Genomic DNA, 23,290 nt, shown 5'->3' on the forward strand with positions numbered 1-23,290 from the left:
TATGATAATTTAAAAATTAAGCGAACTAAATTCGTATATGATTTTAATTAGTTTTATAGTAGTAGTACGTAAAGACAAGACACCCTGGCAAGAGTGGTCAAGTTGTGGGATACCATGTATGTCGGTAGATAACACTTCGTTTTGTCGTAAAGTGCAACTAAAAACCTTATCCAACGCATAAAGTATCCCATGTTTGAATTTAATATGATTCAACAAAATGAACATATATATACTAAAAGAAAATATAATATAGCTATACTACTAAGGAACAAGAACTAATTAACGATGGATATATAATGGATATAAACTAGAAATAACTTATTCACAAATATCCTATATACAACCAGTGATCAATCCAATCGATCTAGTCAATCTCTCCAAGAATAATATTGGCTTTCATGGAATTATTTATTAGCTTAGATATAGTGTTTTTTTATATATACACGCCACTACAAAACATATTAGTCGTTAACCTTTTTTTTCTTTTTTAACAATCACAAATGGAATTATATTAACACCGGCAGGAAGTTCTGTCTAGCACAAGGTGTGCTGGTCAGAACCTCAAAAGTTAACTTAATAAGACGGTCATTAACTTAATGAAGAGACAAATGAAGTGTTTTACTATTATTTTTGTCAAGGATTCATATTTTAGCGATTACTAATTATATTTACTTTGAATCGTACTTCTGACGCCCCCTGGCATACATGCGCACCCACTGAAATTCTGAATTTATCCCTCTCGCTATTTAGAACGCGAGTACTTAAATAGCAAAAAATGAGGGGAGAGAGTTCGCTTTCTAGAATGCAAATTGCAGCTAAGTTCGCTTTCTAAATAGAAAACTGCAGCAGAGTTCGCTTTCTAGATAGCAAATTGCAGTGAGTTCGCTTTCTAGAATGTGAACTCATTTTTTCATGATTTTTTTCGTTCTAGGGGTGGATTTGAGCTAAAAATATTGATACTCGCTACTTAGAGTGCGAAAAAGTGCTTGCATCCTAAAAAGCGAGAGGATTTGTTTAGTAATTTCAGGGGTAACGAGAATATTCAGGTGCGCTAAAGTACGATTCATTTACTTTTGAAGCTATACAGCCCAAGCCCGTGCCATTAAGCCCAGTCACTACCAGTTACTCTTTAGCCCAAAGCAGTATTCTCACTATTAATGAATATTCCCTTAGCTGTTTTGGTTCTCACTATTAATGAATTATAATTTATAGGTGAGTAACACTAAAACGTGAATCTTAAGTGTTAACCCCACGTTATTTTCCTGAACAAAGTTCAATTAGTAGAAATATTATATTTTACGTGTAGGAGTTGAAATTCAAACTCTAAATACTCTACTTATTCATCTTTAAAAAGTGAAATTATGATCACTAAGCTACTTAACCCACAAAAAAAGTTAACCCCGTTTTTTTTTTTGGTCAAATAACCCCACATTTATTTTTTAAAAAAATTTGTCAGATAGTCTAATGCTTAGAAATTTCACCTTTAAGGTGGATAAGTGGGGTGTTCGAACCCTAATATCTGCATATAAAATGTGATGTCTCTTACAAACTGAGTTAAACTCATGAGGACTTATTGATACATTTTTTTACCATTATAGAATAGAAACACAGTCGTATTAATTATGAGTATGATATTTTTTTAATTCGTCACAGGAAGAATTCATTAACCATTTGAGTTTAATGTTTTGATTTACTCACGCACCATATGCATGAAATGAGTTAAGACTTATGACTATTATTTCGAGTATATATATATATATATATATATATATATATATATATATATATTATGAGAATGGTAAAGATATATGAGAATATGAGAATGAAATAATAGCCATTGGATCAAAAATGGATGGGTAAGATTAAAAAACCTCATTATGTGCCTCTCTTACTCTATTACTATTTCTTTTATACTCATTTTCCCTTTCATCTTCTTCAACGCAACTTTCATCCATTACCTTGTCTCTTAGATTTATTTCTCTTCTGCAAATTAATTCCTTCCCGGCATCTCACGACTGCTTGTTGCACTCAATTACTCATTCTATTTTTTAATTTTGATACAAATGTTGATTCAAGCCCTGTCAAATACTACAAGCCAGGGACGGACTGAAGGGGGGGCAAGCAGGGGCTTCAACCCCCCCTCCCACATACATATAGTTGCTAATGACACCTCTTAAATAAATTATTGTGATTTTATTTAATAATTTTGAGTTAAATATATTTTTAGTCTTTATAAAATTATGAGTTTTTAAGTTTTGTCCTTCAAAAAATTTACTTTTAGTCCATATTTGTATTTTATAGGACTATTTTGAGGACTAAAAGTATCAATTTTTTGTAAGAATATTTCAAAATGGGGATTATTCTTAACAAACTGCAATATTTTAAAGGATATTTTAAGTTAAAATTTAATAGGACTAAACATAAAAACTCATTATTTTATAAGGATAAAAAATATATTTAACTCTATTATTTATTGTTAAAAAAGAAATTCGGCCCCCCGTGTGATTGATTTCTAGATCCGTCCCTGCTACAAGCTATTTTGAAACAATCCAATTTGTTTAATTTGAAACTAATTACAAAATAAATGAAATTAACCATTGCAGATCCAAACTATTTTGATATACAGATGAGAAATCAATGAATTAAAATAAATTTCTAAGAGTAGCCACACAAATATGGTGGCGGTGTAATAGGGACGACGAAGAATCTTGGCCGCTCGTATTCTTCTCTTTCGTAGTCGTCATCGTTGTTCGTCGACATGAGCGTAGGGTTGCCGTTGTTCACCGACTTGAACATTTATCCGTCTTTCGCCGACATGAACAACACAAGGTCGTCGTCGTTCTTCCCCTCCGTAACGACGAAGAATAAGAAGGACCTGACTTTGAATCTCAAAAACAACAAAAACTAGAATTTCATTTAAAATACCAAATGAAGTTCAGAAAAAACCCAGATTGCTTTGATTTGATTTCTATTATGATTTAAAAACCCATATTTGGGTGGAAACTGGTCGTATTAAGTTGAAGAAGATGAAAAGGAATAAAGAGAATTGCCTACATGTGTTGTTTAAAACTTACTTTTAATTTCAACCTTTTGATTTTGATCTAAAGGCTATTAATCATTCTCATATATCTTTGTCATTCTCATAATATACATCCTATATATATATATATATATATATATATATATATATATATATATATATATATATATATATATATATATATATATATATATATATATATATATATATATATATATATATATATATATATATATATATATATATAAGTTGGCAACTTTATAGAAAAGATTAAACAGTATGAGAAACTTTTTTTGTAAACTAAGGTATCTTCTTCGGCGCACCATTACAGTGAATAATCTTTCGCGTAATTAAAATTCATTACAGAGTTTGGCTTATTCTAACAAATATTATTTTTCATACTCACCAACTTAAAATCGAACTCTTAATAAATAGTTAAGAGAGTGAAGTATTTCTCTCACACTTAGTAATTTTGGGCACTTGCATAATATTGATTTGAACAACTCATTGTGAAGATAGGTTGCATGTTATGTGTCTTGAGAATTGTTAGTTAGTTATACATTGAGTGTATAAAACTCATATGATACTTAAATTATTAGGTTTTCCTAGTTAATGAGCTAGTCCTTTTTGTTGAATTCTCTCCTTTGGATTTAACTTATAGCAATAGATGTCTTTATTGAAAGTTGAGCTGCAAAAGAACTACTTATAAGTTAAGCTGCAAAAACTCAATAAAGACTCAACCCCATCATTAAACCAATTTTTCTTAATACTCTTTCCATTTCAAATTACTTGTCGTTTTAGAAAGAAAAAAATTGTTTCAAATTATACTTGTCGATTTGATAATTTAAGATTATACTTTTTTTTACATAACATATTAAATTTATTAAAAAGAGACAAAAAGTTATTGGTGAATTAAAATAAGAGTGTAATAGAAAAAAAAGATGCAGAAATACATTTTTTAAATTTCTTGTTTTTCTTTCTAATACGACGAGTAATTCCATATTTAAGAAAGTGTAAATTGAATCCTAAGATATTTCTTAATTATTATTAATTCTTTATCAATTTCTTAAATAAAATGCATCATGAAACCACCATTTGGTTTGGCGTGAATCGCGTGATGGTGATGAAAAACAAAAGAAGGGCATTTTAGTATTTAAGTTGCAAATCAGGATATATTGATTTTTTTTTTGAAGGAAAATCAGGATATATTAATATTTTTTCCAAACTATGTTATTTAATTATCTTTTTTTAAAAAAAGGAATTATTCTTACATAATGTCTAAGTATTTAGTATTATTATTAGTAAAATCTAGCTTAAATCTCAAAATTATTAGGTCGGATATTATAGTGCTTTGAGTTTTAACCCATAATATCTTCCATTTATTGTTGAGAGTTTAATATGTACTAGTATCTACCACTCCAATTTCCATCCAAAAAAAATCTACCATTCCATCTATAAATAAACAAGGGCAAAATTGATGGATGTTTGAAAGAGTAAAATTACAAAACGTAGTCATCTTCCTTCCTCAAGTGAAATCGCATAAACTCTCATCTTTTTTTCCCAAATAAAAAACGCACAAACCTTAAAATCCCAAATTGCGTCATCTTCCCCAAATCACAATTCATGGTTGTTCAGTGGAGGTGCGATGAGCGAAGAAGGGGGTCACAACAACTAATTAAACACACACAATAAACACCCGAGGCAACACATCAAACTCAACACACGAACAAACGCAACAAACGAACGAAGCAAATGAACACATACCTTATTGTTATGAATTCAAAATTTAAAGATCACAAGACCAGTTTTGCCATAAATAAGTGTTTAGTAACTTGAGCATCCACGATGGAGATACTCATTTTTGAGTACTTAAATGGGTCTCACGTGTACACATCATTCATTTATATTTTTTTAATAATAGTACCTAATAAGTACTCAATCCCTCCAACCCAACATCTCTTAAAAAGTTCTAAATAGGTCATACCAATAACACATCTCACCAATAACTATACATCATTATAAATGAGACCTACAAAAACAAAATAGGTACTATTACTTATTGTAAAACTAGTATCTATTAGGTACTCAAATGCGTATTGCTCCAATGGTAGTACCTAATAAGTACCATGAGTACCTAATATGTACTACACCATTAGAGATGGTCTTAGGATCCATTTAATTCCTAAAATATAAATATTGGACATAATAGTATATAATAGAATAACACGTGAGGGGTTTGAGTATGTATGTTATAGATTTTGAATTCGATCTTCAGCTCATTGTAAACAAAAAAAATAACATGTGACAAAGTTTAAGGTATTAAATAAATTTTGTCTTGTGTGATGTTTGGCCGCCAAAATATTATTTTGATATTTTAGACAATTTATGTAGAGAACAAAAAATTGTCATGTGGTTCAGTTACAATAATTTCAATTTTTGTTTGATTCCTTGACACTCAATTTGTCTAATTTCAAGAACTCATTGTAAAATCAAACACACTATAATTAAAGTTGTGATGTTCAATCACTTAAGATAAATCTAAATATTTATGCGAGTGTTCTTTAAGATATCTCTATCTTAGACCAAAATACCATCTCACACTCTAAATTATTATTTTTAGAATCAAATTTAAATTCAAGTTCTCTCACACAATTCATTTTAAGATGATTTCATTAACCTTTTAAAACTAAATGTCCTGATTTAAACTATTTTTTACATATACACTAAAAAATACAAAAGATAATTAATGCTATTTTAGCATATCCTTGATTCCTACACGATTTGATCATAAAAATCTTTTTTATATGTGAAGAAAGCAATAAGACAAAGTCCTAAAATTTCTCATACATTTATTATATTTGCAAGTGAAAGTGGTGGGTTACCTATTTTTAGTATTTGTTTTACTTTAATGGAATGGTGGCTGGCTTATTGATCACAGTGCCATATTTCCCATTTCATCATTTATTTATTTGTTTATTCATCAAACCAATCAAATTCAACTTTTCACAAAGTTTTCTTCTTTCTCTTCTCAACACTCTTCTAACTTGTAGCAAAATAGTAGCAATGAAGATCCAATGTGACGTTTGTAGCAAAAACGAAGCTTCATTATTCTGCACCGCCGATGAAGCCGCCCTCTGCACTGACTGTGACCACCGTGTCCACCATGCAAACAAGCTAGCTTCCAAACACCACCGTCTCTCTCTTCATAATCCTTCTCCTAAACAACACCCTCTATGTGATATTTGCCAGGTAAAGTCTACTTTTCAGATTAATCGAATAACTGATGTATTTGGTCTATAATCTGTTTGTTGACTTTTTTTTAGGAGAGAAGAGCTTTTGTGTTGTGTAAGCAAGATAGAGCAATTCTATGCAAAGATTGTGATTCATCAATTCATTCTGTAAATGAACTTACAGAGAAACATGATAGGTTTCTTCTCACTGGTGTTAAGCTTTCAACTACAAACTCTTCTTCTTCATCATCATCAACAACAACATCAACAAAACCTTCTTCAGCTATTTCCATTTCCAAGTCAATTGTTGTTCCTTCATCTTCTTCTTCTTTGGTTGATAAATCTACTACTCCTTCACCAAAATCTGTGGAAGATGGAAGTGGTGGTTCTACTATTTCTCAGTACTTGATTGAGACTTTACCTGGTTGGCAAGTTGATGACTTTCTTGATTCTTCTTCTGCTCCCTTTGCTTTCTATAAGGTTTTGTTATTTTCTTTCTCTCTCTTGTTCAAAATTTATTTAGTTGTATCATGTTTGTGTTTATATACTTTGATATTAGATATTTAGATCTAATTAAGATTTTAAATTGTGATCGTGTTATGATCTTTGATATTATAGAAAATTACAATCAAATGCAGTTGATATTAACATCAGTAGCGATTAAGGCAATGGAAACATATAGCCTCAATCACTATAAATCCAATGAAACCATATAGTCAAATGCAGCTGATACAACCTGCAATTATAGCGATTGAGGTTATATGTTTCAATAGCCTCAATCGCTACTGTTGAAGCTGTATCAACTGCATTTGACTGCAATTATGTGTAATATCGAAGATCTTAATTTTACAAATAAGTGACTGGTTTGTTTATGATTGGATCTGGTGTATTAAATGCAGGGTGATGAATCATTTGAAGAAAATCTTGATTCATTTTTTCCAAATAATAATTTGGGGATCTGGGTTCCTCAAGCACCACCACCTTCTCTATTTTCTTCTTCACAAATCATGATGGGACAGAGTGAGACCAAGAAGGGGAGCAGCAACAACAAAAGCCACATGAACAAATCAAGGTTGAGGGATGATGGGAATAATATTTTCACAGTTCCACAAATTAGTCCTGTTTCCAATCCCAAGAGAACAAGATATCTATGGTAGATCTAGATATGATATAATGATAATTTATCTTATCTTGTGTGGATAGTTAAAGCATCTGCATCACAAAAATAACACCCTCCTCTTTGTTTGTATGTTTGTTTTTGTATTTTTTTTTCTCTTTTTACCTATCCTTGAAGTGCTTGAGATTGAGTTTGACTTTTTTTCTTTTCTTCTTTTTTCTGTCTTTTTCTGAGGAAAAACTTTGCTACCCTATACTGGGTTTTGTATTGTTTTGATAAATTTGTGCATCACTGCTGCACCATTCTCCTTGTTGTTAGTGTAAATGTAAATATGCTTTCATATCTCAGAGCTCTGTGCATCCCTATTTTTGTACTTCATGTCAAGAAAAGTAAAGCAGGGTATGTGAACAGATTTTGCAGGGTAAACATTCTCAATTAGGTCTCAGCCACTCATTTCTGATCAGACGGTTAGAAATAGTTACTACGTTGACGCCATTTCTGATCAGACGGTCAGAAATAGTTACTATGTTGACGCAATAACTATGATAAATTCATTTCCTAAACTTCCAAATAAACACAGAGGTATTCTTGCTTGGGCGGCACAAGCCTAAATGTTTCTCACACAATTTTTTTAAAAAATTAATAGAAATTATAATGAAGTGATGTTAAATGATGTGACTAATTTATCTTATATTTAAACTTTTTCAATCATGTATGTGTGTCCAAATATTTTTTATTTGGGTTTGTGTCTATATTTAGAATTCCTCATAAACACAACTGACTCGCATGCAGTAACACTCAATCAACATGCTATTTGGGTCGGGCCTAAACATTCGATAGGTTGCGACTAGGGGAGCGAGCGGTGTAGTCCTTCTTAAATATCGATATAACTCTGAAGTATCTTTGTAAATCGAACCTTAATATTTATATACAAGTTGTACCATATAAAATGTAAATCCTAAATTTGAACTCAAGATACAAAGGAACTGTAGCCGCTCTACTGTTGAAGACGCACGCAAAAGTGTTTGCCGAACTTTCTTACCAAACTTTGTGTGTTTTTTGTTTGCGTTTCTTTTTTACTATTTATTTGAACCATGATTGTTGTTCAATCAGACTCCTAAGGTGTATTCTAGTGAAATGAATTGAGAGACACTAAATGAGTATTATGAAAAAGGTTAAGGTTAGTAGATCTTGCTACTAGAAAATTCTTACTATCCCCATCACATAAACCTTCACATTATGACCACCAACAATTATGGTGGCGGCTGACCATATAGTTGATTTTGATTGAATTGAGACATAAAAAGTGTAGGAAATGTGTACTGGTCCTTTTGATCAAGGGGGCCGTTGGTTATGTTGTTGGATGTAGGACATACAAATATTAATCAAATGAATAGTGATGATGGTGAGAAGATGCTATGTAGCACTCACACATGAATATATTGATGATGATGATGGATACATATATGGAGAATGTTATAGTCGATCACCTCTATAAGCGATTTACTGTAGATCAGTATTTAAGATTGTCATAAATTTTAATTACGATTGATAATATTTTTTAAAAGTAAAAAACTTACGATTCTCTTCATTTTTATTGCTAAAACATTGACATAATTGACGCATATTTTTTATGGCTAAAACATTGACATAATTAACTCATGTTCAACGCATATTACATATTTATTTTCTATTGTTTTAATTAAATTGATATTAATTAAGTTATTATTTTAATGGTGAAAATGATGATAATCATTAAGTTATAATTTTAAACAACAACGTGTATCATCAATAAAAATTAAATATCTTTTAAATATCTATCCACCATAAACGATTTATAGAAGTAATCTATATTAAAAAATTTCTACATATAAATGTTTAGAGGTGAGGGGGAGGGCCCTTAGAAGAAGATGGACCAGTTAAAAAGGGTTTGAATAGATTGACGCCATATGCCATATGAGTTTGTCTGTACATATGAAATTCAATTGTGGGGTAAGAGTACCTATATTAGGACCATCAAAAAAACAAAAGTACCTATATTAGTTTTTTTTTTTAAAACTAAAGTACCTATATTAGTTTTTTTTTTTAACAAGTACCTATATTAGTTTTTTTTTTATCAATAGTACCTATATTAGTTATTATTATGCTTTCATGCATTTTTGAAAAGAGAAAATTAGCTGTTATAGCTTCCACTTGTGGTACTATTGTGTTTTCTATTTTGGCTTTTGGGGTTACTCTGCTATCAACATCATGCCACAACAAGCCCAAACAAAATTGAGCTAGCAACATAGTACTTGTGAATTCAGACTAAAATTTTCCATTTGGATTAGGTTTGCTCTTAGATTGATTTTTTGGTGGTCATATGCAACTACCAACTATCTCAAAAATATCATCATCTTTCATTCAAAACTACTGTGTCAAGTCAATACTATATAAGCATTTCCGTTTTCAACAATGCAAAATACTTTTTTATAAGTAAAAAAGTAAATATTTTTTTCTTTAATTACATGTCTTGACAAACTACAATATTTACTAAGGAACATTTGAATGAGATGATTTACATCTCTTCTCATTAAATCATAGGTCATGAGTTGAACTCTTGATGGAGAGTTTTACTGTCCATTATTGTCGTATCCGGTTTGAAAGATTAGTTGTTGTAGTTTTGTGTAGAGGATATTAGATTTTTTTTAAAAAAAAAATGAAAATGTGTTTTTTAATTTTCAATTACTCTCTTTAAATTGGCGTGGAATCATATCCTTATCCAAAATGCAGCCTCCTAACTCTAAGCAATGCAAATAAGCGGGAAAAAGAAAATTAGTAAAAGAGAGAAATAAATTTAAAATAAAGATGGGCATTAAAAATTTTGTAGCTGAGAAGTAGAGTGAATTAACTATTGAAGCCACTAGGTTTGGTCTAGTGGTAAGAGATTTGAATAGTATGTTAGAGGTCCTGAGTTCGATCCCTAGCTCATCGTAAACCAAAAAATTCTGAGAGATGATTTGGATCCGGCCAAGAGATCTTGGTAGTACTAATATTGGTAGTATTTTCTGTGTTATAAATCTATAAATAAATTTGAAACTTTGTTTTTTAGAAAATAATGGAAACTTTATTGTCATCCATGTGTCATGTGCATAATTAAGTGGGTAGGAACATCGAATTATATATGTAAGAGTCGGAGTTCAAACTGGAGACACTCTACTTATTCACTTTAAAAGAACTTTATTGTCAACTTTCTTTTTTGTTTTTTGTTTTTTTGCTTTCACCACCAGTTTAATCTGGTTCGGGGATCCGTTCTGGCATCAAGTGGTTCCAGCATCCCTTCAATCGCAATTCGGGGGATCGAGTTGTAGTCTTCCCTACCAAGTTCAGCGTCAATCACCACTTAACCAACTGGTTTATTGTCAACTTTCTTATTGCACATGAACAAGGAATGTGTCATTATAGCTAGCATATGTAGATATTAAGAGCCGCACCAAAATCACTTTCTCATTTAATTGTATTTCCATTTACCATATGGGCTGGCTGGGATTTAACATGGTACAGAGGTGAGGGGGAGGGCTGTTGGAACTTGGAAGGTAGATGGAACTAGTGAAAAAGGGTTTTGTTTAGACAAGTTTTTTACTATGTATAACTTCTTTTACTACTAATTAATAAGTTTTACCATTAAATTAATATATCGTATTACATTTTATTTGATCTAATAATGATAATAAGCTTGTGTATGATAAAAAAAATTGTCTTATTTGTGCACCATAGATATAACCGTGAAAAATGGTCTGAATAAATTGACGGCATATGTCATATGGGTTTGTCTGTACGTAGGAAATTCATTTGTGGGGGAAGAGTACCTATATATTAGTTAGATTATGCTTTCATGCATTTTAAAAGAAGAAAATTGGTTGAACATAGCTTCCACTTGTAGTACTATTGTGTCTATTTTGGATTTTGGGGTTACTCCACTAACAAAACATGCCACAAGCTCAAAAATGAACTAGCAACATTTTACTTGTGAATTGAGACTTTCAAAATATCCATCTTGATTAGGTTTGCTTTCGATTGATACTTTGGTGCTCATATACAACCACCAAATATCTCTAATATCATCATCATTCATTCCAAACTCTTGTGTCAATCTTATATAGGTTAAGTTTATACTTTATAGTGAACAGTTTGATATTTTTTTTACACCGAAGCTAGTGAGAATCGAATCTAAGACCTCATACATCATACATATTACTCAAATCTCTCACCAGAGTATAAACTCAATGACTTAGTTTGATAAATATTTTACCATACATGAATTTATTTTTACCATTAGAACAAACTTTATTGTCAACTCCCTTACTGCACATTAATGAAGGAATACTCTAACATATGTATAAAATAAAAGTCACACCAAAATGCACCTTTCTCATTTAATTGTATCCATTTTCATTTACCATATGAACTGGCTGGGATTTAAGAGTTTTTAATCCCTAAACCATCAAAACACCTTTGATGTACAAACCACCCCCTACCTACATATTCTTAAATTTCTTTAATTGCTGACAAGAGCATTGCATCTCACAACCTTAAAAAATTTAAAGACTTCAGTTAATGAAATAGACTCCACCACAAATTAAATAGATGGTCATTACTAAGTAATAATGATAGGGACATGAATACATGGAGTATACATTCATTACCACATCAAATTTACCCTTTGTTTGGTTCTGCGGTGATATTTTCACGTTTTCACAAAACCACGGCGAGGTAGAAGCTCCATTTTGTAGCTTCTTGGGAGATTGCTCGATGAATCCGTAGACGAGCGTCTCTTGCTACCAAACGTGCAACCAAACACACTATTATATATATGAATTAAGTTCCATTTTGTAGCTTCTTGGGAGATTGCTCGATGAATCCGTAGACGGGCGTCTCTTGCTACCAAACACACTATTATATATATGAATTAAGTAAATGGAAAAAAGCACAATGTCAACATATACCTGTCTAGTGTAGTGTCTACCTAGAAAAATTAATGTGTGACATTGATTTTGATCCAAAATCAAACTCTCATAAAAAGAATAAAAAGAAAGAAAGGTTAAAGAGATCGACTAATTAATAAGCTTCATATACGATTTAGTGTATGTTATCACACGGTGGATTGAACACCATATTTTTGACAAGTTCATCGCGATACCAAAGAAGCACTTAATTTAGGGTCGGCGACAATGAGCTTTGCACATATGATAGCAGTCATAGAAACAAGGTCCACCACAGTGAAGTGGACAATCCAACCTCATGCCTTTGCATCTTGTTCTTGTCATGCATTGTGCAAATTCCCCCAACTTATAATCTCCCTTGTATGTATCATGATGATGTTTCATACCCCTCATAGTTCCTTGTTTTCCTTTAACATGTGATCTTGGTTCATTTCTACATCCCCATTTCCACCAACCACCCCCTCCACCTCCTCCTCCCCATCCCCATCCGCCGCCACCTCCTCCCCCTCCCCCTCCACCTCCACCGCCGCCACCACCACCACCTCCTCCCCCTCCACCCCATCCCCATCTAAATCCTCCTCCTCTATTATGCCGACTACCTTTGCTTGTGTTGAAAGCAACTTCATTGTGTTTTCCTCTTACTTGTTCCTTATTACCCTGATGATTAGAGAGTGTTGCTAAGGTGACATTGCCATGTATTTGACTTTGAGCAGTGTCATTTTTCAGCTCTTCACCTTTAAGACCAACAACAATTTCCAATGTCAGAATTATTAAGCAGAGAACAGTACTAGAAAATCTCAAGTTCTCCATCTTTTGGCAGGTTACAGAGGAAGTGGAACATTAGTTATATTATATCTATATAGAACAGCTTTCCATCACAAACATTTTCAGTCTTAGTAATATCTTAGCCTTCACTTTGTCCCCACATGAAAATATTGTAGCAATGAGTAATGCAAGCACCATTGTGTCCCTAAAGCTTCCCACAGACACTGCATGCGCAACCTATATAATAGAATTTCACAAAATATGCATTACAATTCTTAATAGATCTTTGTTAATTAACAGCTTTAAGAAGTCACTTTCAACAGTTGCATATCCATAAAACATGACTAAAGTAATTACTTATAACCATTTGTATAACAAAATTAGTTTTTGTATCAGTTGAGATTTACTAAAAAAGGCACTACAATTATTATTATTTTAAAAAGAATACATCAAACCAAAAATGCAGCTTGAGCTATAAGATTGCTTGTTGCATTAGCAATTGAACTTTTACAATCATAATTCATAAGAGCAAATTTTCGCCTCCAAGCAATAGGGAACTTTAGCCAATTATATACTCCTAGAATAGTATAGTATCTGTGCATCAAGTGCAACCAACAAGTTGTATATACATAATTAGTATGTATGGTATGGACCATCATATCAATGCATCAAGTGCAACCAACAAGTTGTATATCCATATTATGCAGCATCAATCAATGATAAATTTCATAAACTTTTGGCATATATTCGTTCTACCCTTCTTCTGACTCTGAGTTGGTATTGCTTGGCCTTTAAGCCAAAGACTGCAGAGAACGTATATCACAAGACCTATAGTGGCGTGTGGTAGATACGGATGGCAAAAAAAGATGCATCCATGTGATATACATTATCAGAAGCTACGTCCCAAAGGTCCAAAATGGATATTTAACAATCATGTTTGTGTGTGTAATACTAACTTAGAACTTATTTAACTTATAAAAAAAAACATAGAACTTATTTAATATGTACAGTATATTACGTTTTAAACAAAAAATGTAAATCTGTCCACAAATCCTAGCTCAAATGGCAAAAAAATACCGAAAATGTGTTAAGCTGGACGCCATGATTGGGATTTGAACCCCGTCTCCCTCACTTGTGTATGTGAGTTTATAATAGTTTTGTCATTTCGTCTATGTACAAAAAAAAATGTATATCTAGTAATTAAACGCAGAATTTTCAGGCATCGGAATTCATATACCAGTCCTAATATTCAAGATGAAAATTCGTTTGATTTTTGTGCACATTTTGGATCTTAATAATTGTATCATGTGCAAAAACTAACAATGGCAAAACTATGATTAAGAACAAAAAAATTGTGAACATTTGTCCTATCCGGGCGTTGAATACAAGAACATTTGTGACCTTTAGCCTCAAATTTGGGGTACATGAAAGTCGAAAAGTAAACTTCAAGCCCTTTCTTTACTACAAGAGTAGAGTTTAAACTTCTCACTTTGTACAAATTATCCAAATCTTTGATTAACAATCCAAATTATTGGGAATAATTTGTGTATAGGCTTTAATTTATACAAACTTTTTCAGCTTATCTAATTGTTCAAAAACAGGGACCACAGTACACTTCTCCATTTGATCATTTTGTTTTCATTTTCGAATTTCCAAACAGTTGCAAGTAAAAAGAGGTTTGACATCCTAACTGGATAATTATTTGATCAAATATCCTGCAATTTACAGCCTGACTACATGAGTGCTTGAAAAATGCACAAAACAAGAGGTACATACAACTTACAAGACAGTGGAAGTAGGCTCAAGGGAGTGGCACTGAAGTGTACTAACCTGACATATACATTACATGTTACAAAACCTAACTATGACTCAAGGACAGCTCCTTCAACAATTTTCCACCCTGAATCTGAAAAAGACATTTCATATCTTGTTGTGTAGGTTTTGCTGTTAGAAGCATCGTGTTGTGGATGTCCTACAGCATTGAGGTGGGTAGACTCTTTGAGAGTTGTTTCCACCACTGCACGCCGCCCATTCTGTGATATAGTCACACTATCTATGTTGACATCCTCCAAGTTGTAGTCATACGACCAACCAAGCTCGGCAATCTCAGCTGCTCGATCAGTCCATATCTTCAACATTTCACCGTCCAACACCTATCAGATGTTAAACTTCAGCGAAACTTCATATATACAAAGATGGTAGATAAATGGTTTATCCAGAAAAAAGATAGTTGATAATTCACGGAACACTGTCTCAAGATTATTAGTCAGTCAAGATCTTTCAGAAGTAGCTTCTCAGTTCTCAATATCCCCACATACATACATAAGAAAAGGTTACTCTGCCCATTTATGCACATATATATGACCCATCCCATGCAGTGGCGGAACTAGAAAAAATATCGTGGGTGGGCCGAAAAATAGTCAATCTATTTTTAAATTGAATTTTTTGCTCTTCTATTTTCACATGTTACTATTTTGGTACCAACAAACTATATTTTTACTCTAGAAATTGTGATTTTTGGCTATAAAGGTGATTTATTGTCTCCAACATTGAATCTAAAGATGAAATATCAAATTTGAGACCAAAATTCACAATTTTTTCCCATTAAAATTCGCTAATTTTACAGCAAAAAAGTAATAAAAAAATATTGAGATAGGACTAAAATTGCAACAAATGTGAAAATATGGGACTTGAAAAATTTAATATTAATTAAACATATTTTTTATGTCATTTCATATTTATATACGCTAGTTCAACTGCTAATTTTATCTATTATTATAAATTCAATTAATTATGAACTAACATTTACACTAATACTTGAACTAATATGTGTACCGAATTACTTATAATCATCAATAATATACTCTAAATTAATATTTATATTAATATTTGAACATATATATACCATATATATACCGGGTGACTTAAAATCATTAATAATACATTTAAATTAATATCCTACATATAAAAAAAATTATTTTTTGGGGGTGGGGGTGGGCCGCGGCCCACCTCAGCCCACTGCTGATCCCATGCAAGGTCTCATGTTATTTACACTTGACAAAGTTCAACCTGACTTTGGTATCTAATCTGAAATATTAGTTTAGTTTTACTGTGAAATATTGACAAGATGAAAATCCAACACCCTTTTCTCATCAGTGCGAGGGTCGGAGAATGGAGGAAGAACATCAAGAGGAAGTAAATAGTTAGCTTAGCTAAGTCTGAGAGACTTTTCAATGGAGAGGACTAGAACCCCATTGAAAAAATATCATGTGGTAAGGAGTGTGCCAAAAAAAAGAAAAGAAAGGGAGTATACTTGCATCATCCAGATGATTGTTTAGTAACTAACCACTAACCAGTTTTCAATTCCCTAAAATAGAAATATTCTCCTCCGACAGTTCTAATTCCACTCTATCCTTTTCAATTTATAAACTATTCATTCCCTTGCCGACAAAACTAAAAAAAAAAGCCTAAATGGTATCCCATCGTACCAAATTGGGATTCAATGAAAAAGGAAAAACAATAAACAAACATAATTGCACAAGAGATCTAGGATCAAATAAACAAGACACGTGATTGCACAATTGCCAGATAAGATTTAACACGAAACTATAGAAGAAAAATATATTATCAGTGCATTAATCATATTCACACTAAATTTTGGAAGACTGCAATTACCGTCTCCAATTAATAGGACCTGTTAAATTCCTTACCTCTTGCAAACTTCCTAGGCGATGGTCTGGTCCAAAAGCTTGGGATTTGACATTTTGCCACTTGCGCACTAGAGCTTCTGCAACCCTTGCATTCATTTTTGGTAGTTGCTCTCCTAATTCTTCATCCCCTACAGGACCTGTACAGTTGAATCTGTTATGTATATAATAAGAAACAAATGCTAGAATCTTACATCATGAACCAACAAAAACTAATTTCAGATCTGTGATAATTGAATCAATTTCACGAATAAATTGCAGATGATTCTAAAGATCATACCTAAATTGATAGTATTCGACGCCATTGTTGAATCAGTCATTTTGCGAAGAATGGGTGAGCCATTCCTAGCAGGTAAAAACTTCAAGCCAGCTAAAGTTATGAGTCCAATCACTACGCCAGCACACATTATATTCACACTTGCATTTTTAATTTCATCAGTAATAAATTTTCCATCATTTATCTCAGCAGTATTTTTTATTCCTGAAACCTCAAAATCAACTGAAGTGTCATGATCTGATAATATCAGGGGATCCTCATTTTCAGAAAGGCCTGAATGATCCTTCTCACCATTTTCTTGATGAGTCAAGATTTTATCTTTTGAGCCAACAGGAAATACCCTCTTCAATGCTTTTATTGCACTAGCCTGGACATGGCCAATAACAGCAGTAGCCTCAGCTCCGATTTTTGCTATGGCTGCTGCAGCAGCCAGGGGTGAACGACCAGCACCCTCAAGCCTCTCTAGATATCTTAGCACTGTGGGGTCATCATAGTAATCTCCAAGCCTAAAGCTTATGTCTTTAGTATCTCTAAACCTGGGGAAAACCACCTCCATCAACCATGTCTCCAACAGTTTACAGAGTCCAGGAAGATCACTGTCTTCATCACCCTTTGCATTTTCCATAATAAAGTCTATAATAGATGGGTTTCGATAAGGAGAGCTGTCACTATCGAGTCCCAACCATGACCGACACTGATCCAGCTCCCCAACAAGCAGTGCACACAGGCCCCTTTCTAATGCGAAATCAACCTCTCTCTTCTCCATCTCCATTGGAGTATAAACAGAGGGAGCATTCCTCATATTTGTTACCTTAGTTTGTTGAAGTTGATGGAATAAGTTATCAGCATCTTGGATAAGATGTGGCTTTTTACCTACAAAGGCTTGTGCAACCAATGCAAGTGCCACCCCATACGCCTCAAAACTTTCAGCTGGAATGTTACTAGGTGTTGCTACAAAAAGTTCGACCTTCAAAAAACAAAAAACAAAGATGGGAAGATAAGAAGAAAGAGATGAATATACATATAAATTATTGATAAATGAAAACCATGGGGGGAAAAAGAAAATTAAAAGAAAATCATGCACACAATACTCTATTAACACCTGTTCGGCTGCTTTCATATGCAGGAATGCCTCGTTCATGAAATCTTCACGTGTGAAACTCCCAGCAATTGCTGCTGCTCCTCCACCTCCAACTGCCCACAGAATATTGCGGACACCTTGGAGACCTTCTTCTCTTCGCGCTCTATGTTCATCGTCAAGAGGCAAAGCTAAAAGTTCTAATACACAGTGTGGGGTTATCTCTTCAAGTGTCTCGTCAATTTGTGTTTGTAAATCCGGTGCTAGGCTGCTTGCCCCTTCTTCCTACATGATCAAGCGAGTCATCAGAAAGCATATTGCACCAGAACTGCAACTTAAAAGTCTTCAGCTATATACTATACACATTGTTTTATTGCACATTATATACATGCAAAAAAAATATTGTGTAGATTTTGGAAATGCAACAGTATTAAAGTTTAAAAGGAATACTATACTTGACAAATTTTTTTATAAACAAATTTCAGTATTTCACCCAGATACTTATTAGTTATTACTTCCACATGCATAATACTACAAACAGCACCATAAAAATCAGTAGAGATAAGACCCCATCAATATTAGGAAAACTAAGATTACACAAAATTTTAAAACAGGTCCTGCTAAGTTGCTTACAAGGAATCCATGAAAATTTATTAAGCAATAAAAAAATGTTTAATAAAAAATATACAATTTTAGTCAAAAAATAAATAAAAAAATATACAATCTAATACATTGCAATCTTAAAAAGAAAAAAGCTCTTCCATACTAGAAAGATTTTGTAAAAGTTGCATGAGTAATTATGATTGGTTGAGTAAGCGAGTGAGAGTAAGTTATTTTTTACATGGAACCATCATGAATAGTTGTGCATTTTTTTTGGTACTCAGTTTCGTAACAAAACTTTATACTCCGGACTAGACTAGATAGTATGGCTCCTTAAATAGCTATCATTTTGTTTAATAAATGCAATTTCTGAATACTTCAAAATTGCGTTAAAGGGCACTGACCATGTTTGATAATCTAGCAGGTGTTCTTCTACCACTCTTACAGTCAAGTAAGGATAAACTTGTCAAGAAATACTTACAAAAATTAAAATGTTAAAGAGTCTTATACTATCTATGAATTTTCAAACAATAGCTTCACATTTAACTTCTATTTAAGTATATAACCAATCATCTATAAGATTGTAAAGATTTTTCATATCCAATAAGCTAATTCAAACAGGGCTTTAAATGATAGCAAATTATATAACATTATAGGCACGATAACGAGGTATTGTCACTAACCTGCAAAAGCTTCAATGCCCTCTCGAGCATCTCACAAGCCACAATGAAATCCGGTGGGGAGAAAGCCATAGCATCCCTTGAAACGTCAACATAAGCAAGCGCCATAGCCAACACAACATCTTGCTTAAACGTCTTCGGCAACCTCTCTCTCAGTAAACCCCCTCCAATTTGAAGCACCAACTCAGTCTCTCCAGCTTCCTGCAACACACAAAGAGCTCCAGGAACCTACAAAACACAAAACTCAATTATCAAAATACCGTTCCTGCAACATTAACAAATACTCCTTGTCTCATTATAAGTGTCTTATTGCAATATTTTTCTCTCAAAATAATTGTCACTTTAGAATACAGTAGCAACTAAACATTAATTAATTTTTTTACCCTTAATTATTGTATCTTAATTGATCTAACTACTTCACTAAGTATGATTAATAAGTGTCCTGATAAATAAAACTCATTTTATCATTAAAATTTAAAATCAACACAATTAGTAATTTTCTTAGGGTGTAGAATTGAAAGAAAAGCTTACTTTGTCGAAAGGGATTTCAGTGAGAATGGAAGAATCATCGTCATCGTCAATGAGGCTTTGATTGTACTCTCTTCTTGAAGCAGGATCAGCTAGGGTTTCACAAGCCGCTTGAAGAATTTGGCGGCGGCTAATCAAAGCTTCGTTACTGAAAGCATACTGAGGAGGTTTCGAGAATTTGGCTTCATAAGCTCTACGAATGCCATCACCGAGGAAATGTGTTTCGGCGCCGAGAATTTTGTACAGGTCGAGAGGGAGTGACACGTGCCGTTCAATGGGAGGAGAGTCGAGTTGAGGAGGGAAAGAAGGAGTGAGTGTGACGGCGGCGGAGGTGGTGGAAGATGAAGATGAGGTGGTGTCGCCGAGGAATTGGAAATCGGAAATGAGTCGTTCTGCCCATTTGCTGGTGGCGGAGACGGTGGAGGAATGGAGGCGGTTAGGTTTTTTGGAGAAGCGTGAGAGATGACGAGGTGTGGAGAGTCCGACACCGATGGTAACTCCGGTCACCACCGCATCCATGGAGGTTTTTTTGGTTAAAACTTCGAAGTTTAGTTAAACCCTCACTCGTCTCTTCTACAGTTCTATTCTATCCGATGTGTAATAACTAATCTTTTTCGCGACTATAATTTACTTATTTTACTAGGTATTCAACCCGTGCAAGCTTAATTAAAATGATTTTTAAAAAAAATTTATTAGTAATAACAATTTTAATAGATATATTATTTTTTAATAATACAATTAAAATATTTTCAAATATTTTATTTCGTCAATTGAATATATAATATAAATAGATAGATAAAAAATTGAAGAAAGTGATGATGACTCAAAACTGAACTTTATACTAAATAATCCATAACACAAAGAAATTCAAGACAATAATTTAGGTCACATTCGTATATAAAAACTCTTTGATTAATAAAAAAAATAAATTAAAAATATGTTTTCGGCGAACTCTATATTTGCTCCGATTGATATCTTTTTTTAGTTATGTTCAAAGTATTCCACATTAGGATAATTCTAATTTTGATAATGAAATCACATGTAGCATTGCAAAGTTTGTTGAGAAAAGTATGCACACTACTATCTGACGATTTCGTTCATACTGAAATGAAAAGAAAGGAATATAATTTGAACAATTGAATATGGTTGTATATATAAATGTAGAAAGGTATTGTTATCGGTAGCATAAGACAAATGTATGAAACATATTTGTTAGATTAGTACTCATATAGTGTAGCAAAAAAAAAAGGATTAGTACTCTTTTTTTTTTAAGTAATCCTAAAAAAAATTACTATTCCTTCTCAAATTATACATTAATACCTCCCTCATTATCAATTGATAAAAAATATTTCTCTCATCATCAGCTACCTTCGGCTTCTCCTCCAACTTACATACCTTTATTTTTTCTAGTTTTAGGAGGGTGACGGTCAACTTATCAATTGTCAAACATACCAAACAAAACTTATAACAAAGATATACGTGCATGATTGTTTTTAGTCTTATTTAATAAATTTAAAAAGTGAATTGTATCTTATATAAAAAAAAGCCAAATATATTAAAACTCATTGGCAACAAATTGTCAAACCAAAAAGTAAGAATCTTGAATTTTTCTTGAAGCATATATATTAGGGTTAAAGACATATTCGTATAGGAGCTATACCATTTTATTGAAAAAAGATACAATTTAATGAAAATAGAAGCCTCGTTTATTCTCTTCTCCTGATTCACATGAAAATAATCATATCAATATTAAGGATTAAAAAAAATAAGGAAGTTAGAAAGTAGCATAACAAAGGTTAGCAATTAAAAAAGAATGGCTACAATATTTGCCCAATTTATATATTATAGAGTAACTTAAGCTTAAAATCTATATATGGGATGCACGGGTTTGATTAAATTTTTTATTTTATAATTTGGTTATTGAATAAAATAATATGATATTAAATTTTTTAAAATTTAATAATAGACTTATAATATTGATAAATAATATACTTATAAAATTCATAATGTCTATTGTATTTAATGGACCTAATTAATCTGCTAACTAATGACTTTGCTAAGCGGTTAATAAGTTATTCTAAGTTCAACTTCAAACAAAATTATCAAAGATAGGTATGTATATTAAAAATACTTTTTTATGATCAAGTCAAAAAGGAAAAAAAAAATATGATGAAATTTTTTTGTAGTGTTTAATCAAGACATAAAATTGATCGATATTTTCTATTAAATCTAAAAATGAAAGTTGGTGTATTTAGAAGGACCAAAAAGATATTTATTTCTATTTTATATTAGATATGTACTTCAAAAGAATAAATAGTTCGTTTATAAATTTTCGAGATAGATTAAAACTCATTAGTAAAAAACTGTAAAAATCCCTCACCGAAAAAAAAAAACTGTAAAAATTTGAAGCTTTTTATGTAGGTTAGTGAAATTTGAAAGAGATCCTTTAAAAAATAACAATAGAATTAGAGGCTTTTTATACCCTAATTTGTATATTATAATGTTAAACAACACAAAAATACCAAGCTCAATGCTACTACCTCACTTGCAACACCGTAGACCGGCCTTGTTTATTGTTCCAAGCAATAGAATGTTACGACAATCCATACAATGGTGTATTTTTGTATTGTAGGGATGAAATCAAGCTCATATAAAATAATATATTTATAGGTTAAGTTATACCATCAATAATAAAAAGCTACTATAATACATACAATGGTCATTAAAGCCAGACCTTACCTCGAGACCTATTCAACAACCAAACTCTCATAATCAATCGACCACTCAAATTTGAGTTTTTATAAATAATTAAGTTATAAATAGACATATACCTCATAATTTTGAAGGGAAAACCTTCCTTTACATTTTTTTTGAAGCACTTCCTTTACATATAAATTGAGATATACCTCATGATCATTCTCTTATATGAAGTCAAAGGTACAAATCATATATACATTACCACACATAATGTGCACCGTAATAGTCTCACATGTTGAATCTATAAAAGATCAAGACACATAATGAGATAACAAATTTTTTTTTAAAAAAATATTTTGCAGATAAGAAAAATATAATAATAACTACAAAAGGGGTCTAATGTATATAAAATTAAGCAATATATCATTCTACAATTATACTTGATTTTTCATTGGCAATGGTTGTAATTGGTGATCATCAAAATAATGAAAACAATTGCATAAGCTTTGAGAGATATATCATATTTTATCTTAATGTTGCAATTATATGCAAGAATCTTTCATTTTTTGTTGATCGAATTGGTAAATTC

The 23,290-nt window shown here is 32.1% G+C and overlaps 3 protein-coding genes across 5 annotated transcripts; 1 reads left to right on the plus strand and 2 right to left on the minus strand.

The window, feature by feature from the left end:
- Positions 1-5,838: 5,838 nt before the first annotated feature.
- LOC123886877 (B-box zinc finger protein 21-like) lies at positions 5,839-7,734 on the plus strand. The gene is made up of 3 exons (XM_045936153.1): positions 5,839-6,289; positions 6,364-6,750; positions 7,170-7,734. The coding sequence occupies exons 1-3, from the start codon at positions 5,954-5,956 to the stop codon at positions 7,425-7,427; spliced, it is 981 nt and encodes a 326-aa protein (XP_045792109.1). The 5' UTR covers positions 5,839-5,953; the 3' UTR covers positions 7,428-7,734.
- A 4,620-nt stretch (positions 7,735-12,354) lies between these two features.
- Positions 12,355-20,628, minus strand: LOC123886887 (protein ACCUMULATION AND REPLICATION OF CHLOROPLASTS 6, chloroplastic). 3 transcript variants are annotated; one of them, XM_045936169.1, is made up of 7 exons: positions 20,008-20,607; positions 19,480-19,704; positions 18,221-18,481; positions 17,122-18,085; positions 16,845-16,981; positions 14,965-15,287; positions 12,355-13,371 (listed from the first exon to the last, which is right to left on the minus strand). In XM_045936169.1, the coding sequence occupies exons 1-6, from the start codon at positions 20,521-20,523 to the stop codon at positions 14,997-14,999; spliced, it is 2,394 nt and encodes a 797-aa protein (XP_045792125.1). In that variant the 5' UTR covers positions 20,524-20,607; the 3' UTR covers positions 12,355-13,371; positions 14,965-14,996. The 3 variants fall into 3 exon arrangements, with proteins under 3 accessions (XP_045792125.1, XP_045792120.1, XP_045792131.1); XM_045936164.1 differs by lacking the exon at positions 12,355-13,371 and adding an exon at positions 14,770-14,849; XM_045936175.1 differs by lacking the exon at positions 12,355-13,371 and having other exon boundaries at positions 14,770-15,287; positions 20,008-20,628.
- Positions 12,583-13,179, minus strand: LOC123894369 (abscisic acid and environmental stress-inducible protein-like). The gene has a single exon (XM_045944350.1). The coding sequence runs from the start codon at positions 13,177-13,179 to the stop codon at positions 12,583-12,585; it is 597 nt and encodes a 198-aa protein (XP_045800306.1).
- Positions 20,629-23,290: the final 2,662 nt, after the last annotated feature.

Source organism: Trifolium pratense, linkage group LG1, assembly GCF_020283565.1.
Source record: "Trifolium pratense cultivar HEN17-A07 linkage group LG1, ARS_RC_1.1, whole genome shotgun sequence".
NCBI lineage: Eukaryota > Viridiplantae > Streptophyta > Magnoliopsida > Fabales > Fabaceae > Trifolium > Trifolium pratense.